This window comes from Sminthopsis crassicaudata, chromosome 1, assembly GCF_048593235.1.
Source record: "Sminthopsis crassicaudata isolate SCR6 chromosome 1, ASM4859323v1, whole genome shotgun sequence".
Classification (NCBI taxonomy): domain Eukaryota; kingdom Metazoa; phylum Chordata; class Mammalia; order Dasyuromorphia; family Dasyuridae; genus Sminthopsis; species Sminthopsis crassicaudata.
In genome coordinates, this window is record NC_133617.1 from 54,974,566 (window position 1) to 54,986,757 (window position 12,192).

General features: G+C 42.8%; 1 protein-coding gene across 1 annotated transcript in view; it reads right to left on the reverse strand.

Annotated features, from left to right (window-relative positions):
• Positions 1-11,746, reverse strand: part of LMNB2 (lamin B2) — a 30,482-nt gene extending 18,736 nt beyond the window's left edge. Inside the window, exons 1-2 of the mRNA XM_074304222.1 lie at positions 11,403-11,746; positions 2,372-2,508 (exon numbers count right to left, since the gene is read on the reverse strand). Of these exons, the coding sequence (XP_074160323.1) occupies positions 2,372-2,508; positions 11,403-11,618 (353 nt within the window). The 5' untranslated portion in view covers positions 11,619-11,746. The remainder of the gene's footprint in view (positions 1-2,371; positions 2,509-11,402) is intronic.
• Positions 11,747-12,192: the final 446 nt, after the last annotated feature.

Consider the following 12,192-nt stretch of genomic DNA (forward strand, 5'->3'; position numbering starts at 1 on the left):
TACCCTAAATGGCTGATGAAGCCTTCCATTCTCTAAGAAGCCAGAGATACAGAAATGAAGATGAGAGAAATATAGAGGGAGAGACAGTCAGCTTGCCTGTAGAATGAGATAAAATTTTCAGACAAATTTCTGGACCAAGAGATATGATGACTGGGAATTCTATCTCTTGCCTCATTGAAACAAGCTGTTCCATGGTGGAATGTGCTCCTTCTTCATCTGCCTCAGAAACCTTGTCTTCCTTCAAGACAACTCAATTTTATTTTCTTGAACTATACTAGTGCCCATGAGGCCCTTTGATTCTGTCTTTGTATATCCGAGTATGCTCTGCCTTTGACAGAGAAGTTGCTCACTACATTTAAAACATAATTATTAAAAGCTCACCACTGTGTTTACTAGTTTAGTATTACCCTTTACCTTGAACTTTACAAGGCCTATAATCCCTTCACTGCTAAAGATCACACGTCCCTTTATATCACAGTAGGCACTTTTATGAGGTGCAGCAGCCCCAAAATACTCCCAACACCCCCTGGTGGCCAGTCTTCATGTGATGAATGGGTTTATGACTGTGTTCTCAGTTCTCTTCTGTGCATCCAAACAAATGTGAAAGATCCAGTCAGAATTTCTAGTCCCCTGGAAAAATCTAAAGATGCAAGGTTCACCTCCACACAGGATGAGTCATGATTCAAAGGAAATCTTTAATGGTGGGTCTAGAAAAGACTAGAAAATACCAAGCTAAAGAAATTAAGCCTTATATGTGGATGAATCAACAAAAATTATTTGTGAGATACACTGTGCTGGAGCTACAGATAGAAGAGTTTTCCACATTGCTCCCCCCCCCCATGGCATTTAAGAAAATTGGGTGTTTAGATTTCTAAACATTGTTGTTTTCATGCCTGAAGTCAAGCAGGATTGATCTTATTTTATGTAATAGAGCATATCCTCCCTTAAAGTGCAGTCAGTTCTGCTATAATCTACAACACATCTTTCAAAAAACGCAAATTTGTTCCAAAACAATTGTTATTAGAGAACATTTTGAGCACAACTGCAGTTTGTCTATGCATAATTTCTTCCTCAAAAACAGTGCAGCAAAAGGCAGCATTTCACAATGACTCATAAACTGCAACCCTAGAGACGCCTCACTTCCAAAAGGGACTTAGAGGTCTTTATCAAAGTAAAATGCTATTATACATTCAATCTTCAGGTACAGCAGGAGTTGTGAGAAGGGGACTGGCCCATCCACTCCCAATCCTCAGAGCCTCCTAGCTTAATCATATAACATATATAAAACTATGGCCACTTTTTATTAGGCTCCTATCTTTTTTGATGTCACTGAGTTTTTTTTTCTGAGCATTGCACCCCACCCTCATTTCCCCATAAGCTCTGTGGTTTTTATTGCATGATTTTGCATAGCAATATGCTTTTGGAGAAAATATATATTCTTATATCAGGACTGACAGTCAACTTTTGAGACTCTAATCCTAAATTGAATGGATGCTTATCAGTTGGGTAATGGCTGAATAAGTTATGGTGTACGAATATAATGGAATATTACTGTTCTATATAAAATGACAAGCAGGTTGATTTCAGAAAAGTCCGGAAAGACTTACATAAACTGAGTGAAGTGAGCAGAACCAAGAAAACACTGCACATGTAATAACAAGTGACAATTAACTAAAAAAGACTTAACTCTTCTCAGCGATGCAATGATTCAAGACAATTTCAATAGACTTGGGATGCAAAATGCTTTCCACATCCAGAGAGAAAACTATAGACTCTGAATGCAGATCAAAGCATACTATATTCACTTTTTATTGTTTTTGTTTTAATGTTTTTTTCATTCTTGTGGGTTTTTCGTTTTTGTTCCGATTTTTCTTTTACAACATGGAATTTTCACCTTTTAGTTTGCTTGCTTTTTCTTTCTTGTATTTTTTTCCATTTTGGTCTGATTTTTCTTATACAACATGACAAATATATTTAAAAGGATTGTACATATTTAACCCATATCACACTGCATGTTATCTTGGGGAGAGAGGAGATAAGAGAGGGTGGGAGAAAATATATGAAACAGTCTCACAAAAATGAATGCTGAAAACTATCTTTACATTTTTTTTGGGGGGGGGGGGAGAAACTACTTTAAAAAAGGGAAAAAAACAATCTAATCCTACGGAATTGTCCTCCACCCTCCTAATTGATGTTTTCTAAGCATGGATCTTCTTAACATGGAGCCCCCCTACGTAAAGTTAAGCCATAGAATGGATGTGAAGTCCTCCCACAGAGTTAAGTAGACCAGAGGGTTTCTTGCCATGGCAGGCCTGTCAGCATTGTGGTTGCTTTAATTAGATCTAAATTATACCAAGTCAAAACCACTTACTTTTTATTGACCTCATCAAGTTCTGCTCTTAATTTTCCTATTTCAATCTGAAGCTTGGCTCTTTCCCTGGCAGTTTCATCCAAAACTCTTCGGGCATCAGCCAACTCGGACTCATAAAGGACCTTGATTCCGCTTACCTAAAAGGAAAGAAAGAAATCCTAAACAGAAAGCACACAGAAGATGCCTTTGGGGGAAAAGATAATCAAGAAAAATTGAATTCAGGAAGCTCACAGGGGTCTTAGGTGAGCTAGGTACACTTTATTATGAAAATATTTCTAGAGCCAGGATCACCATGATCCTATAGTTCCTCCTTTTCCACAAAATGAAAGATTCTAAAACTTAGGATCTACTTCTCCACAATTCCAATCCAAATAATCAGCACAACTTCAGAAACCCATCAGAAAATATAAAGTATCCTGTTTTCTGGCTAAGTTTTTAAATACAGCCACATATGATGCTGTCTGTTCTCAGGAAGCCAGGACCCCCGAATTAGGTATTTAAACCAGCCAGATTGTTTTGCCCAAATGGTGACAGCCAGAGTGTAACCCAAAGGGTCATAGACAGAATGCTTCTGTCCTTTCCTTAGGAATGGAGGAGGCTACAGATATTTGAAAAGAAGCTCACAGTTGGAGGCAATCATGTTCATCTGTTTTGTTTCACTGTCCTTTTCTTTTTCAAGGATGAGCCTGTTCTATAATCTAGGTTATAACAAACAAGATAGTCAGTTCGGTTTTATCTCTATATACAAGAAAATATATACAGTATCTATGTTTTGAAAATAGAATTTATATGTCTTTAAGGTTTACAAAATACTTTACAAATATTACCTCCTTTTATCCTTATAACCTCACTGGGAAACAGATGCCATTATTATTCCCACTTTACAGATAATGGAACCAAGGTAGATAAAGGTTAATGACTTGCTTTGGGCCACATAAGCAAGATTTCAACAGAATTGGAACAGTCCAGGATTCTGGACTTCAAGGTCCAGTGTATATATACATGTTCATGTATGTATGGGCACACAGAGTCCAAAAAATCTTGGTACAGTTTTAAGTTTTATCAGTACTTGAAATATGTTATGTGTAATATGTCTAATTTCCCCCATTATTGCCTCTGTAAGAACAGGGATCTAATCAAATTGATCTTTGTACAAAGTCCCAGGCATTGTAAAAAGAAGAGATTGTCAATAAAAAGTTTGATTGAATTGAATAAGCCCTAGGTTCTAGCAAGTACATTTTCAAAAGAGAATCATCAGAACAAATGACTTCTCTCACAAACAGAATCATAACAGAGATCCAGTCCCAGAGCTATGGAGAGACATTTTCGTAGAGAGGGTGAGAAGATGAAGCATCTCCTAAGGAACACTTGATATGGCGACCTGTATTCACTGTCCCCTAGCAATTATGGCTGATCCATTTCTTACTCACAACTTATACTTATAGCCCAAAATGACACTGATTGAGCCTCTGACTCTACACATGTGCCTGCTCTGTTATTTATTACTCTTCACAATTAAACTGTGACCTCTTAGAAGTCTCATGTGTCTTTCCCACCCTCAATAACCCCACCCTACTTCTCAGAGGATTAGGTTTCTGCTCAGGATTCAAAGACCACCAGGTGACTGAAAACATAAAAGAGAAGCCCAAGAGAACAGGCATGGTTACTCTCCACAACTGGAGAGGATACACTGGGAGACTGAGCTGACCAACTCCGTGTGGCAGGAGGTCTGAGAGACTAGCTACCTGACCTTAACCAAGGTACAAATCACATGGATCTCTTCATAATGGGTGCCAGCCAACAAGATCATGGTGGGGCCTTTGGGTCAGAATCTCTGGGCACCTGTCCCGACTCTGCCCCTTAGCTAAACCAATCACTAAGTCTTTCCTAAGACTCACTTCCTCATCTATAAAATGAGAAGTAGTATGCCATAGTGGAGGTACACTGAACTTTTCATCAAGAAATTTAGGTTCACATCAGACTTTCACATTATACACCAAGATCTTTCTAGCTCTAAACTTCAGTCTCCTCTCTTGTAGATTAGGGATAATACATAGCTGACTTCATAAATAAGGTGGAAAGTTGCCTACAAATTATAAAACTGACATGGTCAGTCAGATTTTTGGCTGGTCAGGTCCAAGAAAGTGGCTGTTCTAGCCCAGCTGTGCCCCCAAAGTGGGCACAGGCACATCTGGAGAGATGAGCAGCGAGCACACATCAACTGATTTTTCCAAGGCTGCTAAAGGTGGTTCAGAGATAAACTCAGCCCTTCCCTCCCATTCCTTAGACAGGATAAAAAAAGCACCCACACCCACATTCATTGCAAAGAGACCCCCAAGGCCTGGGCCTCCTGCTATATCCTGTAAGCAAACAAACCTCCACACAGAACAGATGCCTCTATCTTTTGCTGACTACATGAATTACCCTAGGGAAGAAAAAAAGACAAGTAGAATGGAATGTGGTCAGGGAAGTAGAAGATTTTAGAGGAATTTCTAACCTACGTCACAAAGTAACACAAGGCATGTTCCCTTTTTTCCTACTAGGACACTCTATTGAACTACATTGGTCTCTTCGGAAATTGGGTTGTGCACACCACCAATGGGGTTCTTCTAGCTGGCTCTCCATTAGGAGCATTCTGCTAGCAGGGATTGTTCTGGTTGCTTATGCCTTTCTTTGTATCTCTAAGCACTTAGCACAGTGCTAGGCATAAAGTACTTAATTAATAAATGCTTGTTGGTTAAAGATGTCAACACCAAAAACAATTCCCCTCAAATATTAAACATTTCTAATATCTTAAGAAGATATTAGAAATGATTATCATATGTAGACTTTTTTTTTTTTTTAGTAAGTTTTAATTCTCTTCCTTCTGGACCTCTCTGCAGCATTTGATACTGCTAATCACCCTAGTTATACTGCCCTATCCAAGCTGCTGTCCCCTAAACTCTGCTAGTCTAGCTAATTCTTCTTGGTTTCCTTTAATCAATCATCATCTATTTCACACCCATCAACAGTAGGAGTACCCCAAGGCTTTGTTCTGTGTCCTCTTCTACCTCTACATTCCCCTTCTACCTCTACACTCTAACTAGGTGTCCTATCACTCCTGTGTTTTAATTATTATCTCTATACAGAAGATAGACGAAGCATGATGCAATGAAAAGTGAATTAATCCTGAAGGCAAGAAGGGCTGAGCTCCAGCCCTACCTGTAACACATTACAAGATGCAGGTAAATCCCTTAACCTCCCAGTGTTCTAAGTACCTCTCCAAGATTGTAAATTGCCAAGACACTGTTGATCTGCATGGGTAAAAAGTTTCCTTATTCCAGAGTACCCCAAAATCAATGAAATCCCTGGTCTAGTCCCTGTCCTTAGGTCTATGTTGGACTCCCAGATGCATACTTGTCAAAATGATCTCCCTAAAATGCAGATCGGATCACATCGTCCCCATTCAATAAACCCTTACAATATTAAATTATATGATCTAGTTTGACTTTTAAAGCCCTTCACAACTTAGCCCCTTTCTACCTTTTCTGTCTTTTTACTATTCTCCACAAACTCTGCAATCTAATAACAATGGCCTCTACTATTCCTCCAATACAATCAAATGCACTCTATTTCCTAAAATCTTTCCTAGCTATCTCTGAAGCCTGGAGGGCTTTCCTTCCTCACCTTCATCTCCAATCTTCCATAGGAAGCCTTTCCATACTCCTTAATGCTGGTGCTGCCCTGCATAGAGCCATGTGTACAAAGTTGTACAAATTATTTCCTCTATTATCTTTTCTTTGTTTCCCCAGTTTTAGCACAGTACCTGGGCACAGAGCAGGACTTAATAAATGCTTAATTCATCCCTGATTTCTTTCCTGAGATAGGCCTGTATCATCAACTGCTTACTAGATATTTCATTTCAAACAGGACATCCTATAGTCAACTTGTCCAAAAGAGAGTTCATTATCTTTCTTCCCCAAACCATTCCTCCCATGCATGTGTCCATAACACTGACAAAGATACCCCTGTCCTTGCAGCCATCCTGATTCGGGGTCTTGGCCACCATCCTCAACAACTCAGGCTCATTCATTCCACATTTCCAAAACATCAGATGTTGAATCTTAGTGTTTCTACCTCTACAACATCTCACATATTCCCTTCTTTCCACTCACCCAAATACATCCTACTTCTCATTACTTCTCACCTGGAAATAGCCTCCTCATTCTAGCTTCCACATAGCTGCCAACGTGAATTTTCCTAAAAGACAAGTGTACCATGCCATTCCCTACTTAATAAACAACTTGATTACCTATTACTTCCAGGCCAAAACTTAAATTCCTTTAATTGACAATGCTAAACACTTCTACCCTTGCAAATCCTCTACAATCCAACCCTGATGGTCAACCTCCTGCTCAAATGAGACATATCTTTGTCACTGGGCCTTTGCCTTGTCACATCTGGAATATCATGACTTTACATATATAGAAACCAAAACCCAGAGCAATGAAGTGACTAGTGAAGTTAGTGAGTGACAAATCTAGAATTAGAAACCAAGTCCATCTCCCAGGGCTATGGGATCTCTGTTCCACAAGTGTTTCAAGTAAGCCAAATTTGACTTGCCAAAAAGTCCAACTTTGTTATTCAAATTTTATGTACAACAAATAAGTGGCTAAACAATCTTATCTTTTTCCACTTGAGGTTTTTTCATGAAAAATGCTCCAGGGGGCACTACAGTAAACTGCTGACAAAAGGTAAACTGTTTATATTTGAAAGCATGACAACGGCAAACAGGTATGAGGAACAAACCCACAGGAAACATGTAGCCACATGCATGTGCCATAGGCCACACAAACATTCCCTGACAGCTAAATTACATACCTCCCCTCTTCCTCAGGGAAAGAAAAGAACCAGAAACTTCAGTCTGACCAATTACAACTGTGGAATACATGTCAAACTCATCTAAACAGCAAGGAAGACAAAACAACCTCCAAACTCATTCCTCCATGGCCATTCATTCATTCAAACATTTATTAGCATCTCCTACTTGGTCTTTTCCCTACTCCCTGCTACCAGACCTTTATAATCAAACAGAAATTGTAAAGTTTTCTTTTATCTACTAGTGGGCTCCTAGGCCATGCTAAATGCTATAAAGCAGGGGTTCTCAAACTACGGCACTCGGCCAGATGCAGCCCTCTGAGGACTTTTATGGCAAATGGGCTGAGGGGCGGAGACAGAGTGTGAGTTTTTGGTTTTACTATAGTCCAGCCCTCCAACAGTCTGAGGGACAGTGAACTGGCCCCCTATTTAAAAAGTTTGAGGACCACTGCTAGTATAAGGGAAAGAAAAACAAGTTTTAAAAATACTAGTCCTTAAGGAGCTTTCACACTATAATAAGAGCCCTTCCCACTCCACCACCCCCTCACAGAGGAGGGTCCCAAGGCTTTCCTGGAAAGAGCCTTCCAACTTGGGTCTCTCCTCCAAAGCTTGCAAGGATCCTCTAATTCCTTCACAGGTTTAAATATTTTTCAATGGTTCCTACTGCATACAATATAGGATAGAAAATCCTGAAAGAACTACAAGGGTCATTAGAAAGCCCTTAATCCAGCTCCCTCTATTCAAAAATGAAAACATTGAGGCCAATCTCCTTAGTCAGGCATTCAATAATTTTGTCCTAAATGCTTCCTCTTTTAACCTTTTCCTCACTACTTTCAATACAATCTCCTCCCATGGCAACATGACCTCAGCCTCTGTATCCTCATCTGTAAAATGGGAATGATATTTGCAATAGCCCACAGGACTGTTGGGAAGTTCAAAGACGATAAAGGATTAAAAAGTGCTTTTTTGTTGTTGTCATTTAACACTTTGGGCCTGATTTTTCATTTGTACTGAGCACATAGTTAATGAACAAGAATGACATTAGATGATGTTTAAGGTCCCTTACCAGCCCCACTACGGTCAAATGAGATAATGGCCCAAGTAAATGTCAACTGCCAGTATTACTGTTACATTATTGCACCTGCTAATCTCTCAGTTCATATGCCACAGCGGGGAAAAAGAAAGTTGTGGGGGAGGGGGAGGGGTACACCTACAAGAATGCATTAGAGTGATGTGGTCTTCATGCTACTTTTATGCTAAAGTTCACAGGAGACAATTTATTTCTATGCCACTGGCCCTACTATCCCCAAATGACTTGCTGTTTCTCCAATAATCTGATGGGTTTACACTATTCTAGCACACACTGCCAGGCACATCAGCCCCAGCCACAAAACTGACCCTTTTCCAGTTTCCTCCTTGGTTCCACAAAAGCATTCCAAAAGGGTAGGAAAGAATAGCCTATACTTTTTAGGGTGGGCTAGACAGGGAAGAATTGTTTTCAGGTTACTTTATCTGCTTCAAATTAAATTTCTTTCTTTCTTCCTTAACATGTGCATTCCTTAAGCACAGAAACTGTGCATAGAAGATACACATTCCATGTTGAACTAAATTTTAAAATTTACACTACATAAATTGTTCCAGCCAGGAAATCTCACATTCTGAATCTTTAGCATTTGTGCATTTTGCAAACAGAAAGTTGAGAAAAGGAATGTAGAAATGCTTCTGAGTCAAGTGGCAACATCAAATTCATTTAACCCAATTTCTTTTATTCAAAAGATGTGATTTTTCCTTATTTTCCACATTAGTCAACTTCCAGTATTCAAACAACCCCTGGAATCAGTCATCTTTCATAAGTCATCTTTCATTTTAAAGATACCTTTTATAAGTCCAACCTGGCACCTAATTTTAGTCTAAGTTGCACTTTCCCCTTTTCTCTCTCCTAGTCAAATTAGATAGCATAGGAGCCCCAGACAAGATCTAGAATTTTCCTTTCTCTACTAAAACCCTACTCTTCTCAACTTGATCATCTGAAATCTCATCTGTCCTTCATGGCTCAACTCAATGCCACCTCCTCAAAAGAACCTTCTCTGGTCTTTCAGGCCAGGAAGTAACCTCTTCCTCTACTGAACCCCACCCAACCTACCCTGAAAACACTTAATTGTCTTTTATTATAGATATATTCCTAATGCCTCCAACTAGACCTGATAAATTATCTGAACCAATGTCTCCATAACTTTTGAATGCTGGTGGCTAAGACAGGAGGAACTTTGTGGAATGAATTTGTTGCAATAATTAATATTTAGTAACACAAAGAAACTACATGTTTTACTTTGGCTCATGATTTTAAGTATAAACTACTTCATACAGATACTTCTCAAAGCAACAAGGGACACTGAAGAAGCATTTGCATTTATGTTGGAGAATTTCCTCTAGTTTCAAAGTCGAGTTACATTTAGTGGTTAAATAACAGATAAACTCTATACAGTTGATACTTTTGATTCATTGTGTCTTATACTAGTCAATTTCAGGACCTTAGCTTTTTTACAGTGTGGGAGAGGTACACCATACCTCAACCCTTTCATTTAGCTGACAGATGAGGAAACAAAGCAGTTAAAAGAACTGATGCAGCTAAGGGGCAGCAGGACAGAACAGATGGATCTGGAGACAAGACCTCAGTTCAAATCCTGCCTCAGACATTTACTATCGGGCTTGACCCTACAAAAAGAGTTTTAACCCAGTCTGCCTTCCTTTCCTAATCTGTAAACACGGAGTTAATACACCACTCTCCAAACCTTAAAATGCAACATAAATACCAGCTATTATTATCGACATAATTCTAATCCTGACTGACTAGTCCTAACATCCTTCACTCGCTTCCCTCCCCCAGTTACTTTCCCCCTTAGTTCCAAGGGCTTCCAAATTCTAGTAAATAAAAGGATGCAGTTTAGCCCTTTCCAAAGTCTGGTATTTTACGAATCTAAGAGACATCTATCGGCTAGAAAGGCTTTGAAATGGCTAAACTTCACCAGTATAATTGGCACTTCCCACAGGCACTCACTCCTCCACAAAATCGACCTGAATAACTAAGCCCTGGGGTTTTTTGTTGTGGTTGTTGTTGTTTTAAAGAGGATTTACCCAGTGAACTCCGAGAGTTTCACGGAACGTTAAGACAGCCACATGTACTTTTCTCGTTTACAATGAAGGCTGATCCAATCTAGAACGGAAACTGGCTGGCTGTGGACAACTCCCACTTATCCTCGGTTAAGAACTAAATTTTCTAAGTGTTCAGCCTTCATTCAGTGCTCGCCAGTTCTACTCTCCTCCCCAACTCCAGGGGACCCTTAACTCAGACACCTCAGTTCTTTCTCCTCGGCAGACAGCCCGCAGGGGCTCCCCTCCCAAAGGAAACCCCTCTCCAGGAGATGCTTCAGACAGTCTCCCCTCCCCACGAAAGAAGTTACTCTTCCTCCAAAGGGATCTCAGCTTCCCCAAAATCTTAGTAGGAGCCGAGGACCTCCAAGAGTGCCTTCAGGTCCTCCTCTTATTACTCGGGCCCCCAAGAAGGATCTGCGAGCTCAGACGCCCCCCATGGCGTCGCAACCGCACGACCCACTGGGTCCACTGACGGAACCTCCACTCGAGCCGTGCCCTTACGGACCTGGGAAGGGGGTCGAGGAGGGGGTGCCAAGGGACACCTTCCTGTTCGTGGAGAATTCCACAAGGGAGGGGACACGCTAGTGAATCTCGCTCGCGCGTGGTTCCCAGCCACTTCCTCCGCGGGAGCCCTACCTCAGTCAGTCTCCCCTTACTCGGGCTGCTGCCTCCACCGCGCGCGTGGTAGCTCCCCGCGGGACGCAGACTCCCCAGTTCCCCCCCACACCCTCAGCCCACTCTCCTTCCCACGCGCCCCTTCTTTCGCCGGGACCGCTGCAACTCAAGCCCATTCCGTCTTGCCCCACTGCACCCCGCGCCGTGGCCTCGCTCGCGGCCCCCGCGCCGCATCTCGGGCGTGACTCCAACCTCACGCACGTCGCGCGTGGTGCCCTTTCGACGAACTTCGCGCACGGGCCTCCCCCCGTGACCCCCCCTCCCCCCCGGCCTCTAGCGCGCGGTCCACTGCCCTTCCCCCCTCCCGCGGCCCCGACGCGGCGCGACCCCGGCCTGGCGCACGCACCTCTCGCGTGGTGACCTCCTCCTTCTCGGACACCTGCAGCAGCAGCCGGTCGTTCTCGAGTTCCAGCGCGCGCACGCGGTCGATGTAATGCGCCAGGCGGTCGTTGAGCTCGCGCAGCTCCTCTTTCTCCTGCAGCCGCGAGATGCGCGCGGGGGACAGAGGTGTCCCGGGCCCGAGGCCCGAACCCCCACTGCGGCTGGACAGCGGCGTGGCCATTGCGGGACAAGGGCGGGGGGCCTGCCTCGAGCTCCCTCACTGAAGTGGAGGCTGCGGCGCGGGCGGGCTCCGCGGGCTCATTCAATCCGGCGGGAGACCGGACTGCCAAGATGGCGGCTGCTCCCCGTCGCTGCCGTGCCGCCGAGCAGCCTGGGACATGGAGTCCCTCAGCGAGCGCCTAACTCACTAACGGCCGCCAAATGGCGGCGCCGTGCGGTGGGGCACTCTGGGAACGGTAGTTTCCCTGAACAAATCTCAGCGCGGGAGGGAGGGAGGGGCGCGGCCTTTTGTGAGCCGGCTGGCAGAGGGCGGGAGATCATTTCATTCAATGGAGCCTGGGAAGTCAGTCCTGGACTTATCCAACGGGGCCGCTCACTGCCCAGAGGCCCAAAGCCGGGACAAACAGCTCTCGGTAGAGGGACTGCAAACTAGTAACGACCTTAGGAAAGAACGTCCCAATCCGCGAATAATAATAAGCGAAATTCAAATCAAAACAGTTCCTGTTTCAGCTCCCAAGGGACCACACTGGTAATGCCAGCCAATCTTTATATATATATAAGTGCCTACTCTGTGC